Source organism: Borostomias antarcticus (genome assembly GCF_949987555.1).
Source record: "Borostomias antarcticus genome assembly, chromosome: 13".
Lineage (NCBI taxonomy): Eukaryota > Metazoa > Chordata > Actinopteri > Stomiiformes > Stomiidae > Borostomias > Borostomias antarcticus.
Window position 1 is genome coordinate 8,100,547 of NC_140246.1, and position 21,439 is coordinate 8,121,985.

Sequence of the window (21,439 nt, forward strand, 5' to 3'; positions counted from 1 at the left end):
TAGAAAGATAGGACAGACAGACAGACAGACAGATAGTACTTCTATCCTGGATCCAGCCCCTGAATCGCACACCCACTTTAATTCTGTTGCAGCCAAACAAGACACAGATATAAAACAATAGAACATGACAAGACAGTACCAGTAGGCTACTAACAGATCATTTCCCAGCTAATTTTATACATATAGAAAGGGTACTTATTATGTCATTTGTGTTCATTTGTAAAATTTTAATTTTGCAAATTGTAACTTGTAAATGTGTAATTTGTAATTGGGTATTAGAGTTTATATGTAGCATAATCTTGGAGCCAGCAGCAACATTTCACTATGACTGTACACCATATACAGTACATTACATGTGACAAATAAAAGGAATCTTGAATCTTGAATCTTTCGATAAAAACAGTAAAACACTACAGCACCCACAGTAAAATCTGTAAAACCTGCAAACACAGTAGCCACAGTAAGAGAGAGGGGTCTTTCACTGAGAGATTTCTACCACTGGTGACGTGGGGACTTTATGCAGGCCTTAGCTTAGAGGTTCCTCCTCTCCTCCTCTCTCAATGAGCTAATCTCCTAACTGTTCAGAGAACTACCATAACCATACCCTCTATTCTCCACTATGTCCCACCATTCTGCTTTCAATTCTTCTTCTATCCACACGGGGGCAGCACCGTCATTCCACCTGGACGGTCCTTGTTGAGGTCCAAAAACCTGCAGGGGGCAAGTTATTTCTTTCCAAAAACAAAAATAATGTTAAACAACATGACGTGGCCTAATCTATTTTGACTGTTCCGCTTTACATAACATTTGCCTGTCAAATGGGGATGCTTAGGAGTGGCCGACTTGTGAACAATTAGTTCTGGCAAGCTATTTTAATCCTGTCTTGCAGAAAGATTTCATCTAGGCAACCAGGTAAAGCGAGACGAAAATGTTATGTAAACGTCTGACATTTTCACCCTATGACATATTAAGGGCCCTGTAAAAAAAAAAAACCCTGGAAGACAATATAAACAATGTGTTTAGAAAAGCAGATTCCATTGCGTAAAATAGCAGGTTGATAGGCTAAACATGTTTACATACCAACAAGCCTTTCTATATCAATCAATCAATCAATCAAAGCTTTATTTGTATAGCGCATTTCATACCCAGAGGCAACACAATGCGCTTTACAGAGAACAAGGGAGGTGGGCAGACGTCCCATCCCTACATATTCCAGAGGGAAGGAAAAAAACAGTATCACCCGGGGGCCAGATAAGTGAGCTGTAAAAATTCTTCCCTGACCCCTCTCAACAAGGCGATCGAGCAAGCTCCTGGAGTATGTTTGTCTACCGGCTAAGAACATTTATAAAGCAATAAATAACATTAAATTACATTTTCAGTTATATGTTTATATATAGTTGTATGAGTAAAGAATTGGCTGTAGCATATCCAGCCATGATCCGCCTGGGAAGAGTGGACCTTCTAATCAAACTGTGGCAGATATAGGCCTACTGTAGCCTATCAAAACACATATTTCTTACCTATAACTAACTGGTCCTCATGAATTTTATTGATCTAGTTCTTAAAATACAGTAGGCTTACAGGTAGATCAGCTGCAGTAGGTCACTAAAAGTGCCATGATAGCCTTTCTGGTTTTGATCAGAACATAATTCAGACAAGATATTAAAAAATTAGACCTACCTATAGACCTACTAACCATGTTATAATAAGATAAATCAATTAAATGAATCCCAGATCAATCAATGTTTGATCCCTGTTTCCACAATAAAAGCCACGTCAAAACATTCTACATACTTTTATTATGACAGCAGAAACCGAAACGGGAAGTGTGGACGTTGCAGCTCCATATAGTCATCGGAACCCTCACAACACAGCGAGCTGTGGCATCGAATGGAGATAGCTGCGCTCACTGGGAGAGACTCAGCCGATGTATCCCTAACCTTTTATTTATTTTTTTAATCTAAAAAAACTTATTTTCATGCGACGACGATAATATCATTAAAAACGTAGGTTTCGGTGGACAGCAGAAGAAGCACACTTGTCATTTTTATTCGTATGTTTAAGTGCATTCTAAGAGACTCGTAGCTTTCATTCCAGGGCGTGTGCGGGTCTGGGGGAAGAGCCTGAATCCTTGAATGTTGGTATTGTATATATTTTATAATTTTGACATCTCCTGGGCCTGAGGAGTCGCTTGAGGATGGGGTGTACCTTGAGCAGTGCGGAGGACAAGGTGGCGTCGGAGCGCAGCAAAATGATCGACAGGAATTTGCGGGACGATGGAGAGAAAGCCGCGAGGGAGGTCAAGCTACTCCTCCTAGGTAAGTGACACGGGATGGTTGTTAATGAACTTCACTTTGTAGCAGTATCCACATTGTTGATAGCTTCACCCAAAAGCTCTTAAAGTTGTGAAAGCAACATACACACCGGGCCAATATTTAGCCTAATTGAGTTTTCCTGCCTGTTGTCTACAATTTCCCAAGACTCAGCTGTTTCATAGGCTGTAGAATGGTCGTCCTGACGTTGAAGTTACCTAAAACACGAATGATCACAAATTATCTCGGCTTCCCATCTCGTAGACTTGGACATTGCATTGGCTTTGTATAAAGAGGAAATCCTGTTTTATTTGAAATGTTTGCTATTGTATAGGCAGAACAAAGGCAAGTTCATTGCCGTACACGGCACGGCATTGACACATCGACATCAGCATGATCTTTTGGTCTGTAACCACCCATGCAAGCTACAGAGTATCCCCCTTTTGTCGACGCAACACATTGGTGTCTATATGGACTATTCACTGATATAATCCTGGCAACAATGTCACGTTTTCTGTCGCTCACAGCGAACCGTGCAGTGATAGCATTAACGGTCACAAATTGTACTTCAGGGAGACATCCTGCGCTTTCTCTTACAATGTAGCCTACTTTGTGAATACATGGACATTTTGGACATTGTGGTGGCAAATGGAACAATTTGTTCCCTAGTCAACAACACAGACTGTTTTAGGAAGGAAAACTTTTCCACTCGCCCCGTGGGTGGAAGAGAGCCCAATATAATGTTTACATGAAAACACATGGTATTGCAATAGACAATATTGGTTACCAGAATAGACATAAACAACAAGAAGCTCCGCCCTTGTAACTAAGCCAACTACACCATCGTTAATTTAGTCACTAAATGTCCTCATAGGTTTTTCTTGGTGTCTCAACCCTATAGTCACCTAACAGTAACACACAGTAACAATAGGCTACATCCTGTAATACCACAAACGATATTGTATTTTCAGTGGTCGGACAAATTCACTGCAATGGAGCAAAGTGACATTGTTTTGAACATTGGATGGACAAGTTGTCTTTTAAGGAATGCCACATTCCAGGGTGACTTGCTGGGACAGTGTGTAGCTGATTTGAGGAGAGCGAGTCGGGTCATGTACTGCTCTCCTGCTCCAGGGTGCAACAAAGGCTACTAACCATTCCAGAGAAAAGTGACAGTCCACTTGTTTGGCTTCCAGAATATTACGCAATGTCTAATATACCAGTAGTATCATAGGGCCCTACTTAATGGGCCTTGTTCATGTGGAAAAATCAATGGTGAAAGGGTTTTGCACCTCAATCAAACTTTGTGTGTGTCAACTTCCCTAACTCTAACCCTATACTTGTCCACATGAAGGCAAGGCTGGCTACAGTAATGTCCCTGCCATGGTTACAATAGGCCGGCACAACATGCTCTCTCTACCATTGAGCCAATGAGCTCAGTGACCAAGTAACGTAGACCGTTCATGTTACTGGCAGGCTCGGCGGGTAGCAGACAGGCAGGCCGGGAGAAAGGACCCAGAGCTCAGTAAGCTGAGCTCGCCCCTCTAATGACCGTGGTATTAAAAATGGAGGAGGAGCTCTGCTGCAGGGCTCAGGCGCTGATCAGGTGAATAGGCTACATACACCGCATACTGCTTGTTTGTTTGTTTGTTTGTGTGTACCTTAACGGCTGTGGGGGCGATCCTGTCCTCGGCAATTACCACCTGATCTCTGTGGGAGTTAGTCTACAATGTGGTTAAGATGTTAATAGCAATCACGTTAGTTGCATTTAAGCGGCACCTCAGATGCTGTAATAATTCCATCTTCTATATTATATCACGCTGATGACCTAAGGACACAGCCTGTCATACTTATGTTTTGGTTTGGGATATCGCTTTGGAGGCCGCGTGTGCGTCATGTATAATAAAGTATGTGAGCCGTCATCTGCACAGTGACACGGTGCTTTGCACTGCCACCTCACCTCACAGCAAGAAGGTCCTGGGTTTGATTCTCGATGAGGTGCTGTTGGCCCTGGGGGTCATGTTCTCCCCAGGCCTGCGGGTGCTCAGGTGGGGTATCCCCCAGGCCTTTCTGTGGGGAGTTTGCATGTTCTCCCCGTGCTCACACGGGTTTCCTCCACAAAGAACCCCAATATAAAAACATGCAGGAGAACAAACCGCTCTCCTGTCCTGACTTGGTCCCCGGGCGCCGCTGATTAGAGCTGCCCACTGCTCCTGGCTGCCCTTGGAGGAAAGACGAATGGGATATATCCCATTCTATATTCTTCGGCGACCGCTCATGCGTGTGTGTGTGTGCGTGTGTGTGTGTGTGTGTGTGTGTGTGTGTGTGTGTGTGTCATTGCTGTAAGACGATTAATAAACGTCTGTACTTTGTAAGGCGACTACTTTAGTTTTCATGTAGTCATTCTGCTCTGCTGTCCTAGCAGCATTCATTTGCATGAAGAGGGATTTGAATTTTGATGGCAGCGCTTTCTAGTTTTAACAAGTTGGCCAGCTTGTACCGTATCTTGTGAAATGACGTCTTCACTGGACATGCTTAAAATTGGTCAAACTCATGACATCATTCTTTTCATATCCATGAAGTTAAGTAAATCACAGAGCATTACTGTCAGCTGGCCTATTGTTTCGTCGAATTCTGTCAACTAGGGCTGCACAATTAATCGTGCATTAATCTTTTTGACCTCTGCAATTTTGACCACTGCAATTAACAGATTACAAAAGGCCATGATTAATAATTCCATTTTGCATTGTGTGTGCTGGGAGCACATGGATGAATCACGGGCGTTTATGCTGTCTGACGAATCGTTTTCCTTCCCACTGAGGGCGCTGTGATATACATGTCAGCACCACAGAATTGTCTTTAAAGTGTGAAATATGAATCGCAATTACAATATCAGACAAAATATCACAATTATTAATTTTGTCATAATTGTGTAGCCCTACTGTCAACAGTCTTTTAGCAGCATCCTCTTATCGGCCCGTATGTTCTTAAGATTCTTCAGAATAGTGTTGTCACTGAGATCCATCTCACATTGAAGACCACGTGATGTGACATATCGATAACGAGGATCAGACTGATCGAATAACTTCATCGCTGTCACAACCGTGAGACGTCGCCCTCTTCGGAGGATGTGCCAGCGTGTGTTTGTGGAGAAACTTAGCAGTTTGTCCATTGATCTGGCGGTTGGCACACGATCCCAGTGATTGAACCTGTGGGTTCCTGCATTCTTCTGTGTGTGGCTCATACTCTCAGAAGACTCTGAGGGAGAGAGAGAGAGAAAGATGATGAATCAAAATATTCAACTGTTTAATCGCTACCAGATTCCTACAGTCTTAGACGTGGATAGGTGTGAATGCTGCTGGTGTTTTGGTCCATGTCGGTAGCCGCTTACACCTATGGTATCCTCTCAGATTTTGACAGACCGTGGTAGGGGATAGGTTCTAGGTTTGTGCCAGGGGATTTGGGAGTTGGACGGCGAGAAAATGCGAGGCAAAGAGAGAGAGAGAGAGAGAGAGCAAGAGAGATGATGCCAGCTCACATAGCTAATGTGGCGGCACTAATGTGGCTACTGCACTGTTGGCCAGAACAAGCTCAGACCCAAGAGCCAATCCCCTCTCTCTCTCTCTCTCTCTTTCTATCTCTCTCTCTGTCTCTCCCTCTCCCTTCTCCCCCTTCCTCCCTCTCCCCTGTCGCTCACCGGGACTGCCCTGTGGCCGGCCAAACCCTGTCCCTGGCTCTGCTGACCCAAACAGATGACCCGGGGGGGGGGTTCAGATCGCGATCCGGTCCAACAGTGCTCCGGAACTGCAGTGGAGACCAAATGGGCCCCTGAAAGGGAGAATCCCCGACGGCTGCTCTCCAGCTAGCCAGTGAGCCGGTATCATTTAAACGCTCCACGTGCTACAATTGGACCGAGGATCTGTGTGGATCACATTCCACATAGTGTTCCCCCGTAGTCGACATGCATTCCGTGTCCTCCTTTTTTACTCGGAGGAAATGCATTCAGAGGGAAAGACATACGTTGGTGGTGGGCTTTACCAGCACATCTCTGTTCCCTGTAAACCTCCATTTTGTCTGGAGGGCTTGGTGGCTTTGCTTAAAATAGTTCTTCAACCGCCCGAAACAGAAAGCAGCTGGCTTAGTGGTTCGGCTTCAGGCCTGGACTGGGATTGGTGGGTGTATCAAAGTGTGTGCATGCGTGCGTGCGTGTGTGTTGTGTAGTGAGAGCTCAGGCCGCGGGAGTCAACTTTGTGGTTGCACAACGTAACGTCCCATGTGTGTCCAATCAGGCCCTCTGCTCCCGCTCTCTCTGGAGGGAGGCTTTGAAGCTGCTGGGGCCACAGCCCTCCTTATGACATCACCACTGGGAAGGGCAGATTCGGGTCAATTACATAAACCCAAACCTCAAGACTGATCTCCACCACTGGCCAGGGATGACCGAGTGACTTGTCAGTTTTAGGAAGGAAACTTAATGGCAATAACATCGAATAACATGTCACGACTTGGTCCGATGAACATTTTGGCATCTCTGCTGTACAGAGATGGGGTTCCGCAGCAGGGAAAAGCAAGCCTGTATCCTTGCTGATCTCACTAGTCTTTCCGTCCACCGGACGGGTCTTGTGAGCCGAGGACCCGGGAGGCGGCGCGGCCGCCACGTGTCATGTCGCTAGCAGCGAGAGGAGGTATTTCGCTCCACCCCCCCCCCACGCTCCCGGGCGCCGTGCCCTCTCACTCACTGTCCTACGGGGGGGGGCTGCCAGTGGAGTGCTGCTACAGTCACACACACACAGCCCTCTCAGGGGCCCAGCAGAGCCACAACGGTGACAACTAATTAAAACGGCACGGCCTCAGGTGAAAGCCGTCCAAGTCAAACCGTGAGTTGGTTTCGCCGCGGGGGGCGCCTGGGAAACCCACCGAAGGAAACCCCCGGTCTCCAGGAATCCACCTCGACTCGTTGCTTGCGCCCTCGCCAGTGAATTACAGCACACGTCCCTTTCAGGCTCTTTTTATTTCCCGTAAGGGAGGGTTACTTACTAGCAGCCGCGGCGCAGGGTGCGCCGTATGTCGAGCTCGTTGTCTCGGCTGTAATGAAATACACTCATTGTCTCAGCTGTAATGAAATATAGGATGGGCGAGGAGGAAGGAGGTGGCGTGGTGTTACACAAGACCTGCCCCTTCCCAACAGTGTATCACGGGGCAGAGAGAGGGCTCAACTGTGCGACAGGGCTCTGCTTCTTTTATCCTGGCTGCGGAGCGTCAGACCTGAGGGAAGCCATGTGAAAAGGGCCTTTTAAGAAAGCCAATAAGAGGACAGATGAGAACAGTAGGGGGTTGTTGTAAGCCAATCCCCAGTGGCCTGACGGGAAGAGGGAGTAGTTCTGATGACACGATATTGGTCACGGTGATACCTTTTCCCCATTAAGATTAGTGCCTATGAACGTGGGACCACTGGGAAGAAGCGCCTTCCTGTAAGTTTTTTTTCCTGGTGCGTCACGTTTAACATCACAAGCGCGTCGGTGGGGGCGAGAGTTCCAGCGAGCAGGGGCTTCTTATGCTGGACTAGGCTACGTTTGGTAGTAAATACCTGTGCCTATTGCAGAGTCAGCAGACACAGGCATGCCGAGTGAACCCTTTCACACTGAAGACAAAACCCAGGTGTTAGTGGGTGTACCCTTTCACACTGAAGACAAAACCCAGGTGTTAGTGGGTGTACCCTTTCACACTGAAGACAAAACCCAGATGTTAGTGGGTGTTGGCGAATTTTGGGGTCAATGGGAATTGGGCTTTATAGGTGAGGGATAGTGAGACTTTAGCTGTGTTCAAAATCTGCTTACTGATTCACTCACTCACACACTCACTCACTCACTTACTTCCCCATGTAGCGTAGTAACTGAGAAATTGCAGAGTACATCTTCTGTTCACTAGAAATTGCGGTAAATTGCTGTGAATTGTGTGTACTTTCTAGTGGACCATTGAGAATTCGGACAATAGAAGAAAATGGCAAACGCAATGTATAGTTTTCTGTAATAGGGAACAGTTTCAAACACAGCTATTGTCTGTCATCTTTCTACATGGATTACTGTGTGTGGACATTAAGTTACATACATAATGCATGTTTTCCTGGCTATAAGAACAAGAAGCAGCCGTCACACAGACACACACACACACAGCTGTACCAACCCTCAGGTGACTGAGGACATGCTAGACATATCTTAGGTAACAGGCCTGGTTTCCATGGCAGTGTGACGTGTGTGACAGTGTGCCCTCAAAGCCCCCAGGCAAAAGCTACATTAGCTCCTCCTCAATGCTCTCTGCATGTCAGTGACACACATAAGATAACACACACACACACACACACATCCCAACAAACATAAACCATGACACGTAGACTGCCAGGCAGGTGTGTGGGAGGACGGCTTTAGACAGGCAGACAGACAGTAATAAAGTACTACAGACAGGCAGACAGACACACAGACAGACAGGCGTAGAGAGACGGGTAGAGAGACAGACAGTAAAGAAAGTACTACTACTACAGGCAGGCACACTGATATAGAGACAGACAGACCGTCAGGCAGACAGACAGGCAGACGGATAGAGAGACAGGCAGACGGATAGAGAGACAGGCAGACGGACAGAGAGACAGGCAGACGGACAGAGAGACAGGCAGACGGACAGAGAGACAGGCAGACGGACAGAGAGACAGGCAGACGGACAGAGAGACAGACAGACGGATAGAGAGACAGACGGATAGAGACGCAGACAGGCAGACGGACAGAGACACAGGCAGGCAGGGCCGATGAGTCTGCAGCCTCTCTGTGAATGGAGCGATAAGATCGGCACCGCATGTGACTCAGGCCCTCTCTGGTACCGCCTTAATGAGTTGATATGAATCCACTCTTCCTCCCCTCTCCCTAAATGTGCGGTTCTGTCTCCAGCAGGGAGGGCTCATGCAGGCGCCTGTTACGGCCTGGGTGTAGGTAGTAGCTTGGCAACGCTGGATGCCCAGATAAATGGCTGTAAGTGCTGCTGCCGGAGCCGGCCAATAAAGAACGCTGAATGGGAGGGCCTGTTTTCGACCAGGCAGGGGGCAGGGAGACGCTGTAATGGGAACACAGGAACTCACGAACACAGGGAGGGAGGGAGATGAGGACCCATTAACAAGCGAGTCCATCCACAGGAGTTCGGTGCGTAGGAGTCGCCTCCTCTCTGTTGGCGACGCTCGAGAGTAGATTCCAATGCCGGGTGTTCCAGGACACCGGCTATTCTGTGGTTGATTTTTAAATTCTATTGAAGAGAAGTGACGACTTTTCCACCGAGTAAAGAAAGCAGAGTGATGGAAGATGTCTCTTCCCCCACCTCTCTCTCTCTCTCTTTCTCTCTTTCTCTCTCTCAGGAGCCGGAGAGTCAGGGAAGAGTACCATCGTCAAGCAGATGAAGTGAGTATCTGTCTCTCCTCCTAATATACCCATCCATCCATTCTGCCCGGAACGATCGTCGCCACAATCAAAACAAACCGTTGTTTGTGTGCGTGTCCGTGCACATCGCATCTCATGATTAATGTTGCGGCCCTAGTCATCGTCTTCGTTATCATCATCATCAGCAGCAGCAGCAGCGTTGTCATATACCCCATCGATCGCATGCAGTTGCAATCAGGACTGATTGATGCTGCTGTCATCGACACCATATAAACGATCCCATCCACTCCGCACAACGTAAACTCAAAGTCAAACACCGCTGATAGCGTTGTCTTCCGTACATTTTCCTAATATCGTGTGTACGTGCCTGTGTGCCTGTGTGCGCGCGCGTGTGTGCCTGTGTGCGTGTGTGTGTGTGTGCCCCCCCCTCCCCAACAGAATCATCCACGAGGCGGGGTACTCCGAGGAGGAATGTAAACAGTACAAGGCGGTGGTCTACAGCAACACCATCCAGTCCATCATCGCCATCATCCGGGCCATGGGCCGGCTCAAGATCGACTTCGGAGACGCCGCCACCAGAGCCGTGAGTGGAGGGTTCGTGGTGGTGGTGGTGGTGGTGGTGGTGGGGGGGGGCCTGGCGGACAGGGCTGGCCAGCGGCGTTTAGCTCTCCTCATCACATCCGCAAGCATTTCCCATTGCCGCTTGTTGTCGTTGGAGAGCCGGCTGGTGCTGATGTCTCGGGCCCTGAATGAAAACCCTGTCCTTCCTCCCTTCCTAGAGAGCTATGCTGATCTGTCAACATTGGATAGGTGCGAGCATGTGCTCCCCTACACAGCTGTTGCCTATCCGGTCATATCAGATTAGCGCTTCAATCAGGAGGAGAGAAGGAGAACTCCAATACAAAGACTGATTTTGATGGTTATAGCGATTGTGTGTGTGTGTGTGTGTGTGTGTGTGTTTGTGTGCGTGTGTGCGTGTGTGTGTGTGTGTGTGTGTGTCAGGATGACGCTCGGCAGCTGTTTGTGCTGGCGGGCTCGGCGGAGGAGGGCTTCATGACGGCGGAGTTGGCGGGGGTCATCAAACGCCTGTGGAAGGACGGGGGGGTCCAGGCCTGCTTCAGCCGCTCGCGCGAGTACCAGCTCAACGACTCAGCTGCATAGTGAGTCACAGACACACACACACACACATACATTCACACACAGACACACATACACACACAAAGTAGCTAAATGGCTTGGCTGCATAATGAGTCACACAAACACACACACAAAAACACACAAATACAAACAGTAGCTCCGACTCCTCTGTGATTATGGTACAGTATGATGGAAGTGAATGCCCTCATGTCTGATTCTGATTGCCTGAGCGTACCGGAGGCCTTGCCTGATCCATTTAGCATAGACACACCAAGTTCCCTCACAGGTCGCCTGCAGTCCTGCCGACAACTGTGTCAGCCCAGTGCACTGTTACCATGCGCTTGGTGCTTGAACCTTGAGTTAGACTGCCAATATTTGCACTCCGGCACAACCAGGCCGGCAACACACAGGCGTGGGGAGAAGTCCTTGACCTAACTTTAGAGGGGTGGTCACAGTCCTCCCCTGTGTTTACCAAAGCATGGAACAGCGCCCCAGCCGTAGAAAACACAACAAATCCTCCCCCCTGAACGGCTTTGACCCTAAATCTCTTGACTATTGCAGGGAAATGTTTTTGTGTAATTCCATATTGTGCAAGAACCCCCGTTAGCGTCAGAGTAGGGCAATAGGAGGCGGCCCCTGCGCTGCGTTCAGGGAGACCCTGTTTTGAATTAGAACAGACGTCAGCAGTTTCTCCCCTCGGTCGGCAGTTTCTCCCCTCGGCCTTGAGAGTTGCCAGCTGTTGGTCGCTCTCCTAGTCAACACCCCATAAGTCGTCTGGCCCGGGGGCTGCGTCACGGCCGCGCCACTGCTGGGGTCCGGCCCAGCTGGGGTCCGGCCTGGCTGCCCACTGCGCTGTTTGCTTTGGCAAGAACGCTGGCTGCTGTAGCGCTGGGTCTTGTGTAATTTTTTTATGTGCGGTAATCTCTTGGAAGAGAAACAGAGGGATTAGTGTAGATTTGATGTGTGTTTGTGTGTGCACACGCAAACTCCCACCCCATGGCGCCTCATCACCTCATTTCACCACAGGGGGTCTCTCTGTGTTGGTCCGAACACCCCCGGCGTTAGTCCGTATGTGGCCATGTCTGACAGGCTTACCTGGACGACGTATGACCTTCATTAACGAGAACAGCCTAGAAGTTATGGAGACCAAGTAATGGACACAGAAGCACAGGTGTAGCTCATTGCTTGACTGTCATTTATAGCATGCCGTCCCATTAGTCTGGAATTGCACCAGAATGTAGGCTATTCCGTCTGGGGGTTCAGAAGCAGCAGCAATTCTGAGGAGAGGGAGTCAAAATGTCACTTTGCCTGATTCCATATGTGAAATTGAGGACTTGTTCATTGTTGAGGAAGATCTGGCATCCGAGCACACATTGTTCCGTTGACCTTGACAATGTGTATTGAATCATGTTTGTATCATTGTCATTTAAACATCTAACTCTCTCTCTGCCCCCCCCCTCCAGTTACTTGAACGATTTGGACAGGATATCCCAGGCCACCTATATCCCCACTCAGCAGGATGTCTTGAGGACCCGAGTCAAAACCACAGGCATCGTGGAGACACACTTCACCTTCAAGGACCTGCACTTCAAGTAAGCACCATTTCGTTGCAATCCATCAAAACTTGTGTTGCCAAACTCATAGCAGATTACTTCATGTTTCCTGTTTCACTCTACAATATGTGTGTATTGAGTTGCTCACACCCAGAGAAATTCCCTCAGTGAATGCCCAGCTGTAAGATTGTGACACTGCATGTGTGTCACAGCTGTGCGATCAGTGAGTCATATCTGCCCTGGCCTTCCTTTGTCCCCCGCAAAAAGGAAGTGATTAGTGTTGGCCCACAGCCCCATGCCTTTATTTGGTAGTTTCCTCTCGAAAGACCCTGTTATGCGGAATAGGAAACTGCGGACGCTTTGTCAGTAGTTTGTGTCGCCAGGTTTCAGTGAAACTCTGCTGTGCTATGTGGAGCTGGTCCAGTGCACACTATATGGAAGCAGATTGGAGCTGGCGACCTATCTTATGGACCAGTCACTGGGATTTGCCAGAAACGTAAAGTAACTGGAGGCACTGGAGACGAACGGTCCGGGCTTTATTCCTGTGGACTGAGCTAATGGGATAACTGGCTCAAAGTGCAGAACGCCAGCCTTTCTTAATCTGTGGATCCGCGTGATTCAAGCATTTCTGGAACAGCTCTCCGCTGCACAGCTAAACAAGATGTATTCTCTGTCAGCGTTCCTCAACTCCAGTCCAAGGACACTCACAACTGACCCAACATGAACCCATTTTACCATCATCACCCTTGATTAGTGACGTTGTGTCAAATCTTAGATTAAACAAAATTAGTTATGAGTCCTTGGGGAGTACTTCATGAAAAGGAGATGAGAAACAGTCCGACACAGGCTAAAGAACACCCATACATATACAGCTCCAACTCTACTCGTTCTCCCCAGTGACCTATAAACCATGTTTATGTGTGTCTGTGCGTGCGTGTGTGTTTAGTTTATTTGATCATAGAAAATGTAAGAACACAGGTGATTACATCATTAGTGACGGCGTGCGTGCCATCGCTGACACCGTGGCGTCCCGCTCTCCTCCGCAGGATGTTTGATGTGGGGGGTCAGAGGTCGGAGAGGAAGAAGTGGATCCACTGCTTCGAGGGCGTCACCGCCATCATCTTCTGCGTGGCGCTGAGCGACTATGACCTGGTGCTGGCGGAGGACGAGGAGATGGTGTGTCCGGTCGAGCCGTGTGTCGATACTAGCCTGTCATGAACTGATTTAAAAACATAGCCGTGACCCGGTGTCAGTCTGCACTAGGGTTGCAAAATTCAGAAAATATTCACAAACTTCTCAAAATTCCCAATGGGAATTTAGGTAAATTAATGGGAATTAACCGGAATAAACTGGAAAGCTATAGGAATTAACAGGAATACATTGTTCCCGTTAATTCCCTTTAATTCGCATAAATTTCTGTTAATTCCCATAGGATGTTATTTTGCAACCCTAGTCTGCACTGATTTGTAAAAAAAAAAAAAAAAAACATAAACGTGAAAGATTAAAGCAAGTACACGCTGAAGCTCCAGTGAAACCCAGGCATGATAATCTAGAGGAGGCCTTTTCATCTCATAAGACTGACCGTCTTTGTCCTCCGCTCACCACAGAACCGCATGCACGAGAGCATGAAGCTGTTCGACTCCATCTGCAACAACAAGTGGTTCACGGACACGTCCATCATCCTCTTCCTCAACAAGAAGGACCTGTTCGAGGAGAAGATCAAGAGGAGTCCGCTCACCATCTGCTACCCAGAATACGCCGGTAAGACGACAGCCCGGCTAGAACCGGCCCACTCACAAAAACCTACAGGGGCTTTCAACACACATCTCTGGAGAGTTCTCTCTCAGACCCTCAGTATACTGACGACCCATATGGCACCGGTTACATCAACACCTGTGCTGACAGGAAATGTTACCTCAATTTTCAGACAATGGTCATTTTTTCTATGCACAACAAAGGACCGTTATTCCACCTTCATAAAACAAACAAACCAACAAAGCGAGGAAAGCCATACATCAGGATATAGTATATCCGTGTCGCTCGCTCCCCTATAAAACCACAAGAATATCCCCTTACTTCCCTCAATGCTTTTCCTGTGAGGTCACTTCCTGTTGAATTGTATTCTCAAAGCTCTCCTCTCCTTTTGATCTTTTGTGGTCCAGGCTCCAACACGTACGAGGAAGCGGCCGCCTACATCCAGTGTCAGTTCGAGGACCTGAACAAGAGGAAGGACACCAAGGAGATCTACACCCACTTCACCTGCGCCACCGACACCAAGAACGTGCAGTTTGTCTTCGACGCCGTCACCGACGTCATCATCAAGAACAACCTGAAGGACTGCGGCCTCTTTTAGCGCCATCGTCGGTCTGCAGTGATGACGCGTTTGCTGGTGAGGACCTTTTCCGCTCTGTTGTCCAAATGTAGGTGGCGTCAGGAAGCTGCATGGACCCAGGCAGGGTTCACGTGAGGCGGACATGTGTTTGCTACTGTGTGCGTGTGTTTGTTTGGGTGCGTTGCTGGGGAGATCAATGCTGTGGTCATGGATGAGGGCACATGTCTCACATGCCTGCAGCTGGCTATGGTCAGGTCCGGGTGGGTGGGGGAGTTATAATAGGGGCGTGGGATCCACGTCGACATGTCCGTTCACTATACTGTTGTTCCTAACAGAGCCAGCCTGGATATATAGTGCTTGCTTCATATGTTTGTAATCCTCTGCGGTGCTGGAAGCCGGCTGCACACCTTATGTCTTCTACTGGGATGCAGCGATTACATTACATTACAGTCATTTAGTAGACACTTTTAACCAAAGTGACCAAAAATAATTGCATTTAACGTAGGGAAAGCCAAAGTACTACTACTCACAAGTGCATCTCCTTTCTAAAACAAGTGACTAAGAGCAAGCATCCAGCATTTGATTACACAGCGATACGCTGTGTAATCAAATGCTGGCATAATCCAATCAGCCCAAATCACAGCCTTCTCAATTGGGAGGGCATAATTCGATTTTCTGCTCCATTTAGTTGGCTGTGAAATGATAGCAACAAGGTCAGGCTCTGAGAGCGTCTTTTCATTAAAATGACCAGCGTTCGGCTAGGTCTAATGGAGTGTCTTATTCCCCTGCTTTCTCGCTCTCCCTCTATCTCCCTTCCTCTCTGTCTCTCTCTCTCTCTCTCTCTGTCTTTTGCTTTCCACAGGCAATGGAACCAGCGTGAACAGATCTTTTTTTGGGGGTGGCGGGTGGGGGGGGGGGGGGGGTGGCGGGGGGTTTAAGATGACCTGAAGTGGAGATTGGAGGAGGATCAATCACGGACCAGTGCTGTACTATATGCCACTTTTAACAGCTTTATTTATGTTTTTCGTCTTGGGACATTCTGAACTCGCGTTACGACATTTGTGCAGGAGGTTTGTATTATTGTAAAAGCGTCAGCGATTTTCCACACTTTTTTTGGAAGAAGTTGCTTTTTTGTCATTCCTTTTCGCCACCCTCTCTGGAAAAGGATGCTTGACTCTGGTGGAAATACACCCTTTCTCCCTCCCTTTTGTCAGGGGAAAAGGATTCGATTTGAGTCCAGCTTGTTGGTACTTGTGCCTTCGCATGAATAATACTGCGCTCCTAGTCAAATGCTTGTTCTTTTGCCTGCTGAATTGTTTCAATTTAAAGGTGAAACGTTTCATATTGTTAATGCCCCCATATCTTTGATGTGCACATTCCCAGACCAATCATGTAGGAGTATTTCCCACTGGCCTAGAGGTTTGTGGGTCTCCATGGTGACCAACACCTACAGTACATAGCCCACACAGCCCCCTGTAGGTCAAGGCCACTCAGCCAATTGGCAGTCCAATACTGAGATGTGTTACATTGTTATCCAGAGGGGCTTTTTAAAAAGTCCAAGATAGCCATTTTGAAAATGGAGAATGCTAGCTGGGTCTCAGAGCTTATATTATGCTCAAGTGTCAAAGAATATGAGTTCCAGAGAGTGTAGTCATATTTTCTTGTATATTTTAATGTATTTTGGAAGTGGAGGAGGACAGAATCTCTTTAGAGACAGTAAATCAAACTAGTGAAATAGATGGATGGAGGCAAACGAACGCGCAGTTCTGGTCTGTCAACTCAAACTGCCACAGCTGTCTGTTCTCCATGGATGGATTCATCTCTCTTATTTTGCTAATAAAAACCATTTACAAACCACTCCAGGTGTATCTTTCACTTTTGTCTCATGCTGTTTGAATTATGGTAGTAGGTTTATTCTTTTGAAAAGACCAGTGGTTTACATAAAAGTGTTTTATATAGGGAAATATCAAGTTCATCCTCATCTCTTCTCTACTCCGGTCTCATCCTCATGTTTGTAAAAGTCACATGCTTCTAGGCCTTTGCCGGGACTCGATCGTTTTCACTTTCATTCTCCACCCGTTGGGTTAGTCTCTGAATGCATTGATTGCGAAATTCTGGGCCGTTACCGGTGTTTAAAATAACAATTCGTCTGATGGAAGATAGGCCTACTAATTCTTTGTTGTTGTTTATTTAGTTTTTGTTGTTATTTCCCCCTTTTGTGCCAGGAAAACAAAGAAATACATTAACAAAGTATAACTGGTTGAAAGTCTTTCAGCCCTTCATCACACTTATATTTAATCAGCACACATTAAATCATACACATTTATGAAACAACCATATAATATAACCTTTCAGTGCATCCCCAGTTATCATTCACACAAACCTAGGGCTTGGACAGTGGAGCGCTTGTTATTGTGTTATTATTGTTTGAATTGTGGGTGACTGTGAGAGGCGCTGTGTCCAGCCATGCTGATGTGTGGCCGTAACGACATTAAATTTAGCCTCCCTCTAAATTCATCCTGTTATCTCGTGCGTAATCTTGTTGAGCCCGTTTATCCGCGGGTAATAGACCTAATGGTAGAGCGGAACAGACAAATATTTCTGTTTTCGCGGTGGATCCCTTCGCCAATTCCGATAGGCTGCTCGCCACTGCCATGCCTTGTGGGAGTGCCGCCCTCTGCTATCTGAGGTGGTGTTGTTGTTGATCAACATTTTATCCCCACCAGCACCATTTGCTACGGAAATGCGTGTGGATGACCTCTTTGTTATTAATATCTCTCCCTCCATTGGTGGTCTGGTATGACGCCCTCCTCTTGGACCTGTAATGCCTTGGGAGCAGAGCTGCTGAAGTGGCACGTATGCCTGTCATGAGCCTGCCAGCCCGAAGCGTTCTCTTCACTTGACTGCTTCCCAGGAAGGCAAATGCCTCTAGAGGGTCTGGAGCCAGAATGGATACGCCATTGATTCAATCAATCAATCAAAGCTTTATTTATATAGCGCATTTCATACCCAGAGGCAACACAATGCGCTTTACAGAGAACAAGGGAGGTGGGCAGACATCCCACCCCTACATATTCCAGAGGGAAGAAAAAAACAGTAATCACCCGGGGGCCAGATAAGTGAGCTGTAAAAATTCTTCCCTGACCCCTCTCAACGAGGCGATCGAGCAAGATTGGTTGGTTATTACTAGGGGCGCACTGATTGTAAAATGCTAGGCTTGATACAGATGCTAAAATAACAATTTGGCCGATAGCCAATGCCTTTCACTTGGCTGCTTCCTTCTCCAGCCTCTGCTTCCCCGGAAGGGGGGAGAGTACTGGGAGAGAACTAGGAGAAAGTACCAAGGGAGAACTGAGAGAGTACTAGAAGAGGGGACCAGGGGAGTACTAGGAGTGTACTGGGAGAGAGTACTAGGGGAGTACTGTTAGAATATTAGGAGAGATTACCAGGAGTGTACTGGGAGAGTACTAGGAGAGAGTAGCCTACCAGGGGAGTGCTAGGAGAATACTAGGGGAGTACTGAGAGAGTACTAGGAGAGATTACCGGGGGAGTCCTAGGAGAGTACAGGGAGAGTACTAAGGGAGTACTGGGAGAGTATAAGGAGAGTAATGCCTCAGGCACCAGTTGTTCCTCAGTCCACCTCCCTTTAGCTGCCTGCTACAGATGTGTAGCTACAGTATACCATAAGGATGAGGCCACATAACATCAGTACTTTGCATAATGTGGGTTGTTTACACACACGCGCATACACACACACACACATACACATTAGTGATCGGTGTGTGCACAGGCAGGCAGTATAAAAGCCACATTTGAATATTTTAGTTCTTATTACAATTCCAGTCAGAGAGGGAGAGAGAGAAAAGGAGACTGCTGTATTTATGTGATGCACCGTTAAGGGATTTTGCTCCCATGGGTTTCACCACAGAAGGGTGGGGGGGGGGGGGGGTGGCAGTTAATGTATTTTTAGCATTCTGAGAAGATGAGAAGAATAGCATTCAGGGAGAGAGAGAGAGAGAAAGGCGGCCATGATGCTGAAACAGAAGAGACACTGTTGACGGTTCTCAACCACAGCAGAAGGTGTCGAATCTGTGAAGCGTGAGAGTGAAAGCGAGAGAGAAAGAGGGAACGAGGTCTTCATTCCTCTAGTGTGTGACTGGAAATGTGTTTGTTTGAGCGACCATTGTTTTCTCCCAGTTGCTATCTCTGTGCAGCAGTTGGTCACATGAGCGATAAGGGCTTATCAGGGCTGGGCAGGGAAGGCATGCTAAGCTGCACCTTCACTGTCACATATACATCCATGTGCACACACACGCACACATACATACGAGTACCACATGTAAATGCACACAAATGCTGACACAATGCATGCAATGTTTGCATCCGGTATCGGCACAGACACACAGGGACTGTTTGCTTTTTAGTCCCCCGGACATTCAAATAGGCTACTTTCGACAGCATCATCTCTCTCAGTATCAGTAGCCTAATTCACAGGTCATTGTCAGACTTTCGGAGGCTAGGCTAGCGGTTCCCAAAGTAGGGGTCGGGACCCCCTGGGGGGTCGCGAGACGGGGATGGGGGGTCCCCCCCCATCTGAGATGATGAGGTGGGGGGGTTGCGAGATCATTAAAACAATTCAAAATATCCAATTAACCATATTTGTTACAAAAGGTATAAATAGTATTTACATTTATAATAATACAGCTACTGCTATTGTAAAATATTATAATAGATTGTGTTCTTTTGTTGTTGCTGTTATGCCTATTGGTGCGTGTGCACGCAGACATTTGTATGCTTCAACCACCTCCAGGTGAGGGCGTCGCAATCTCTGGCACGTTATTTTTGGGGTCGCAGGCTGAGATGTTTGGGGAGCCCTGGGCTAGGCTATAAGGATATTCTTACAAGTTGAATATATAGGCCTACAGGCTAGCCTATTATGTTGTTTTTGGTGCTTTTTAAGATCAAGACCGTAATTCGCCATTTTCACTTCAGGTCAGTCTGACGTAGGCCTAATTGGTGATGCGGATGCGGAATTGCCCGTTGACTTCAATGTTAAAAGTTCACTGTAAAAACACCACTTCAAGAACCAAAATAGTCAAATAGTCAATTTTGACTAGTTTGGTTCTTGAAGTGGTGTTTTTACAGTGAACTTTTAACATTTAGTCAACAGGCACTTCCGCATCCGCACCACCAATTAGGCTACGTCAGACTGACCAATATGGCAGCTGAAGTGAGTCTGGGGCAATACATCCATGGTCTGGGGCATGGAGGGGGCCTGTCTCTTTCGCCGGTTTAGAGGGGAAGCGCCTAGGATGACGCTTCGCATAATCTTCCGGCCTATAATGTTTTTACTGTAGGCTGCACATGGTGAAGTTTCCAGTAGATAACATTCGCGATGGCATCACCAGGCATAACACCGACGGAATTGTAAAAGAAGATACGAGGAGAACTAGAGATGCGTAAAGTTACCGGTTAAGGAAAAATAAAGCAAGCGGAAGCAGGAGGCGGGCTCTACAGGCTCGAGCCGGAAGAAGGGGCAGGCGAAGTAAATAGACAACAGGCTCTTCTCCCCGAGGACAGACTGATGACGCGAGGCTAGAAGTGAATAAGGCGAATAGACTACATTTTGCGATGTGGAGAAATAGCCTATACAGAGCGGGAGAAATGCAGAGCGCATTTGCCATTATGGGTAGCCTACATAAATGTTTATTTTATTTGGATTATTAGGCTACTAGGCCCACAATAAAGATTATTATGATTTAAAAAAAAAAATGCTGTACCTAATGGCAATGCATGCAATTAAATCATCATTTGGATGGATGGATCGCCCTGAAAAGGGCTTCATTTTCAGGTTAGCCTAATAGGCAAACTTTAGAGGCCTATACATAGCCTACTAAATTAATTATCCTGATCAAATAGGCTACTATAAAGAATAATTTATGCCAAATAACAAAGCTAGTTACTTTGGAAATAGGCCTTAGAGGGAAAAAAGATGCCCAAAACTTTTGGAAAAGAAGGTTGTAGGCTAGCCTTGGCTATGTCAGTCGATCAAAATTTGCTTTGTTTTAGACAGCCCTAACTATTTCGCTCATGTTAAAATGATCAAAATATAAATTTTCCTTTGGGTGAATTTTGTGGCGCCTGAAACCCCTACTGTTTCGTGCCTTTCGCCAGACTGATCTAGCCTACCCGGTAACATTTCTGTTCACAAAACGCTTCTGTTCACAACACACCCTTGTTCCCGACCGATTACCTTTCCCATTCAGGCGGGAAGATCCGCCCCCCTAGTTACTGTTGCTATGCCCTACAAGCTTTGGAGCGTGTTAATAATAATGTCTACTGAACAGCATACCTGATGATTCTCTCAAGGATTCCTGATAATATAACGGTATTTGCCAAATGCCACTACTTTGTCTAAGTGAGTTCTACAGAAAGGCCTGAACTATTTTACACAAGGATATATCCAATGAGATTTGGATTTCGGACTGAGCAGGTGACAACATAGGCCTACCAGTTGGTGGTGCTAGGTGTTGGCAATCTATGCGGAAGGCACAGACGCCTCACAAACTCCAGATTGAAATTCATCAGGACAAATCGAGTTGTCTAAAGCAGGGTGAGTAGCCTACTGTATATTAGTGGCACCCATTCTTAGAAAATAAGCCTGTTAGAATAATCTGTTAACTACTAGCT

At 47.1% G+C, this 21,439-nt stretch overlaps 1 protein-coding gene across 2 annotated transcripts; it reads left to right on the plus strand.

The window, feature by feature from the left end:
* Positions 1-1,885: 1,885 nt before the first annotated feature.
* Positions 1,886-15,648, plus strand: gnai1 (guanine nucleotide binding protein (G protein), alpha inhibiting activity polypeptide 1). Of its 2 annotated transcripts, XM_084448140.1 has the most exons (10): positions 1,886-2,006; positions 2,188-2,318; positions 9,706-9,748; positions 10,166-10,310; positions 10,730-10,887; positions 12,328-12,456; positions 13,464-13,593; positions 14,025-14,178; positions 14,580-14,806; positions 15,612-15,648. In XM_084448140.1, the coding sequence occupies exons 2-9, from the start codon at positions 2,198-2,200 to the stop codon at positions 14,768-14,770; spliced, it is 1,071 nt and encodes a 356-aa protein (XP_084304266.1). In that variant the 5' UTR covers positions 1,886-2,006; positions 2,188-2,197; the 3' UTR covers positions 14,771-14,806; positions 15,612-15,648. The 2 variants fall into 2 exon arrangements, with proteins under 2 accessions (XP_084304266.1, XP_084304265.1); XM_084448139.1 differs by having other exon boundaries at positions 1,887-2,318.
* Positions 15,649-21,439: the final 5,791 nt, after the last annotated feature.

What these genes read in the sequence shown, in the direction of transcription:
- gnai1 (XM_084448140.1), top strand. Translation starts at nt 2,198, where the DNA reads ATGGGGTGTACCTTGAGCAGTGCGGAGGACAAGGTGGCGTCGGAGCGC. An exon ending in TTCAAGGACCTGCACTTCAA is followed by an intron (nt 12,457 to 13,463) that starts GTAAGCACCATT and finishes TCTCCTCCGCAG; the next exon opens with GATGTTTGATGTGGGGGGTC. An exon ending in TGGCGGAGGACGAGGAGATG is followed by an intron (nt 13,594 to 14,024) that starts GTGTGTCCGGTC and finishes CGCTCACCACAG; the next exon opens with AACCGCATGCACGAGAGCAT.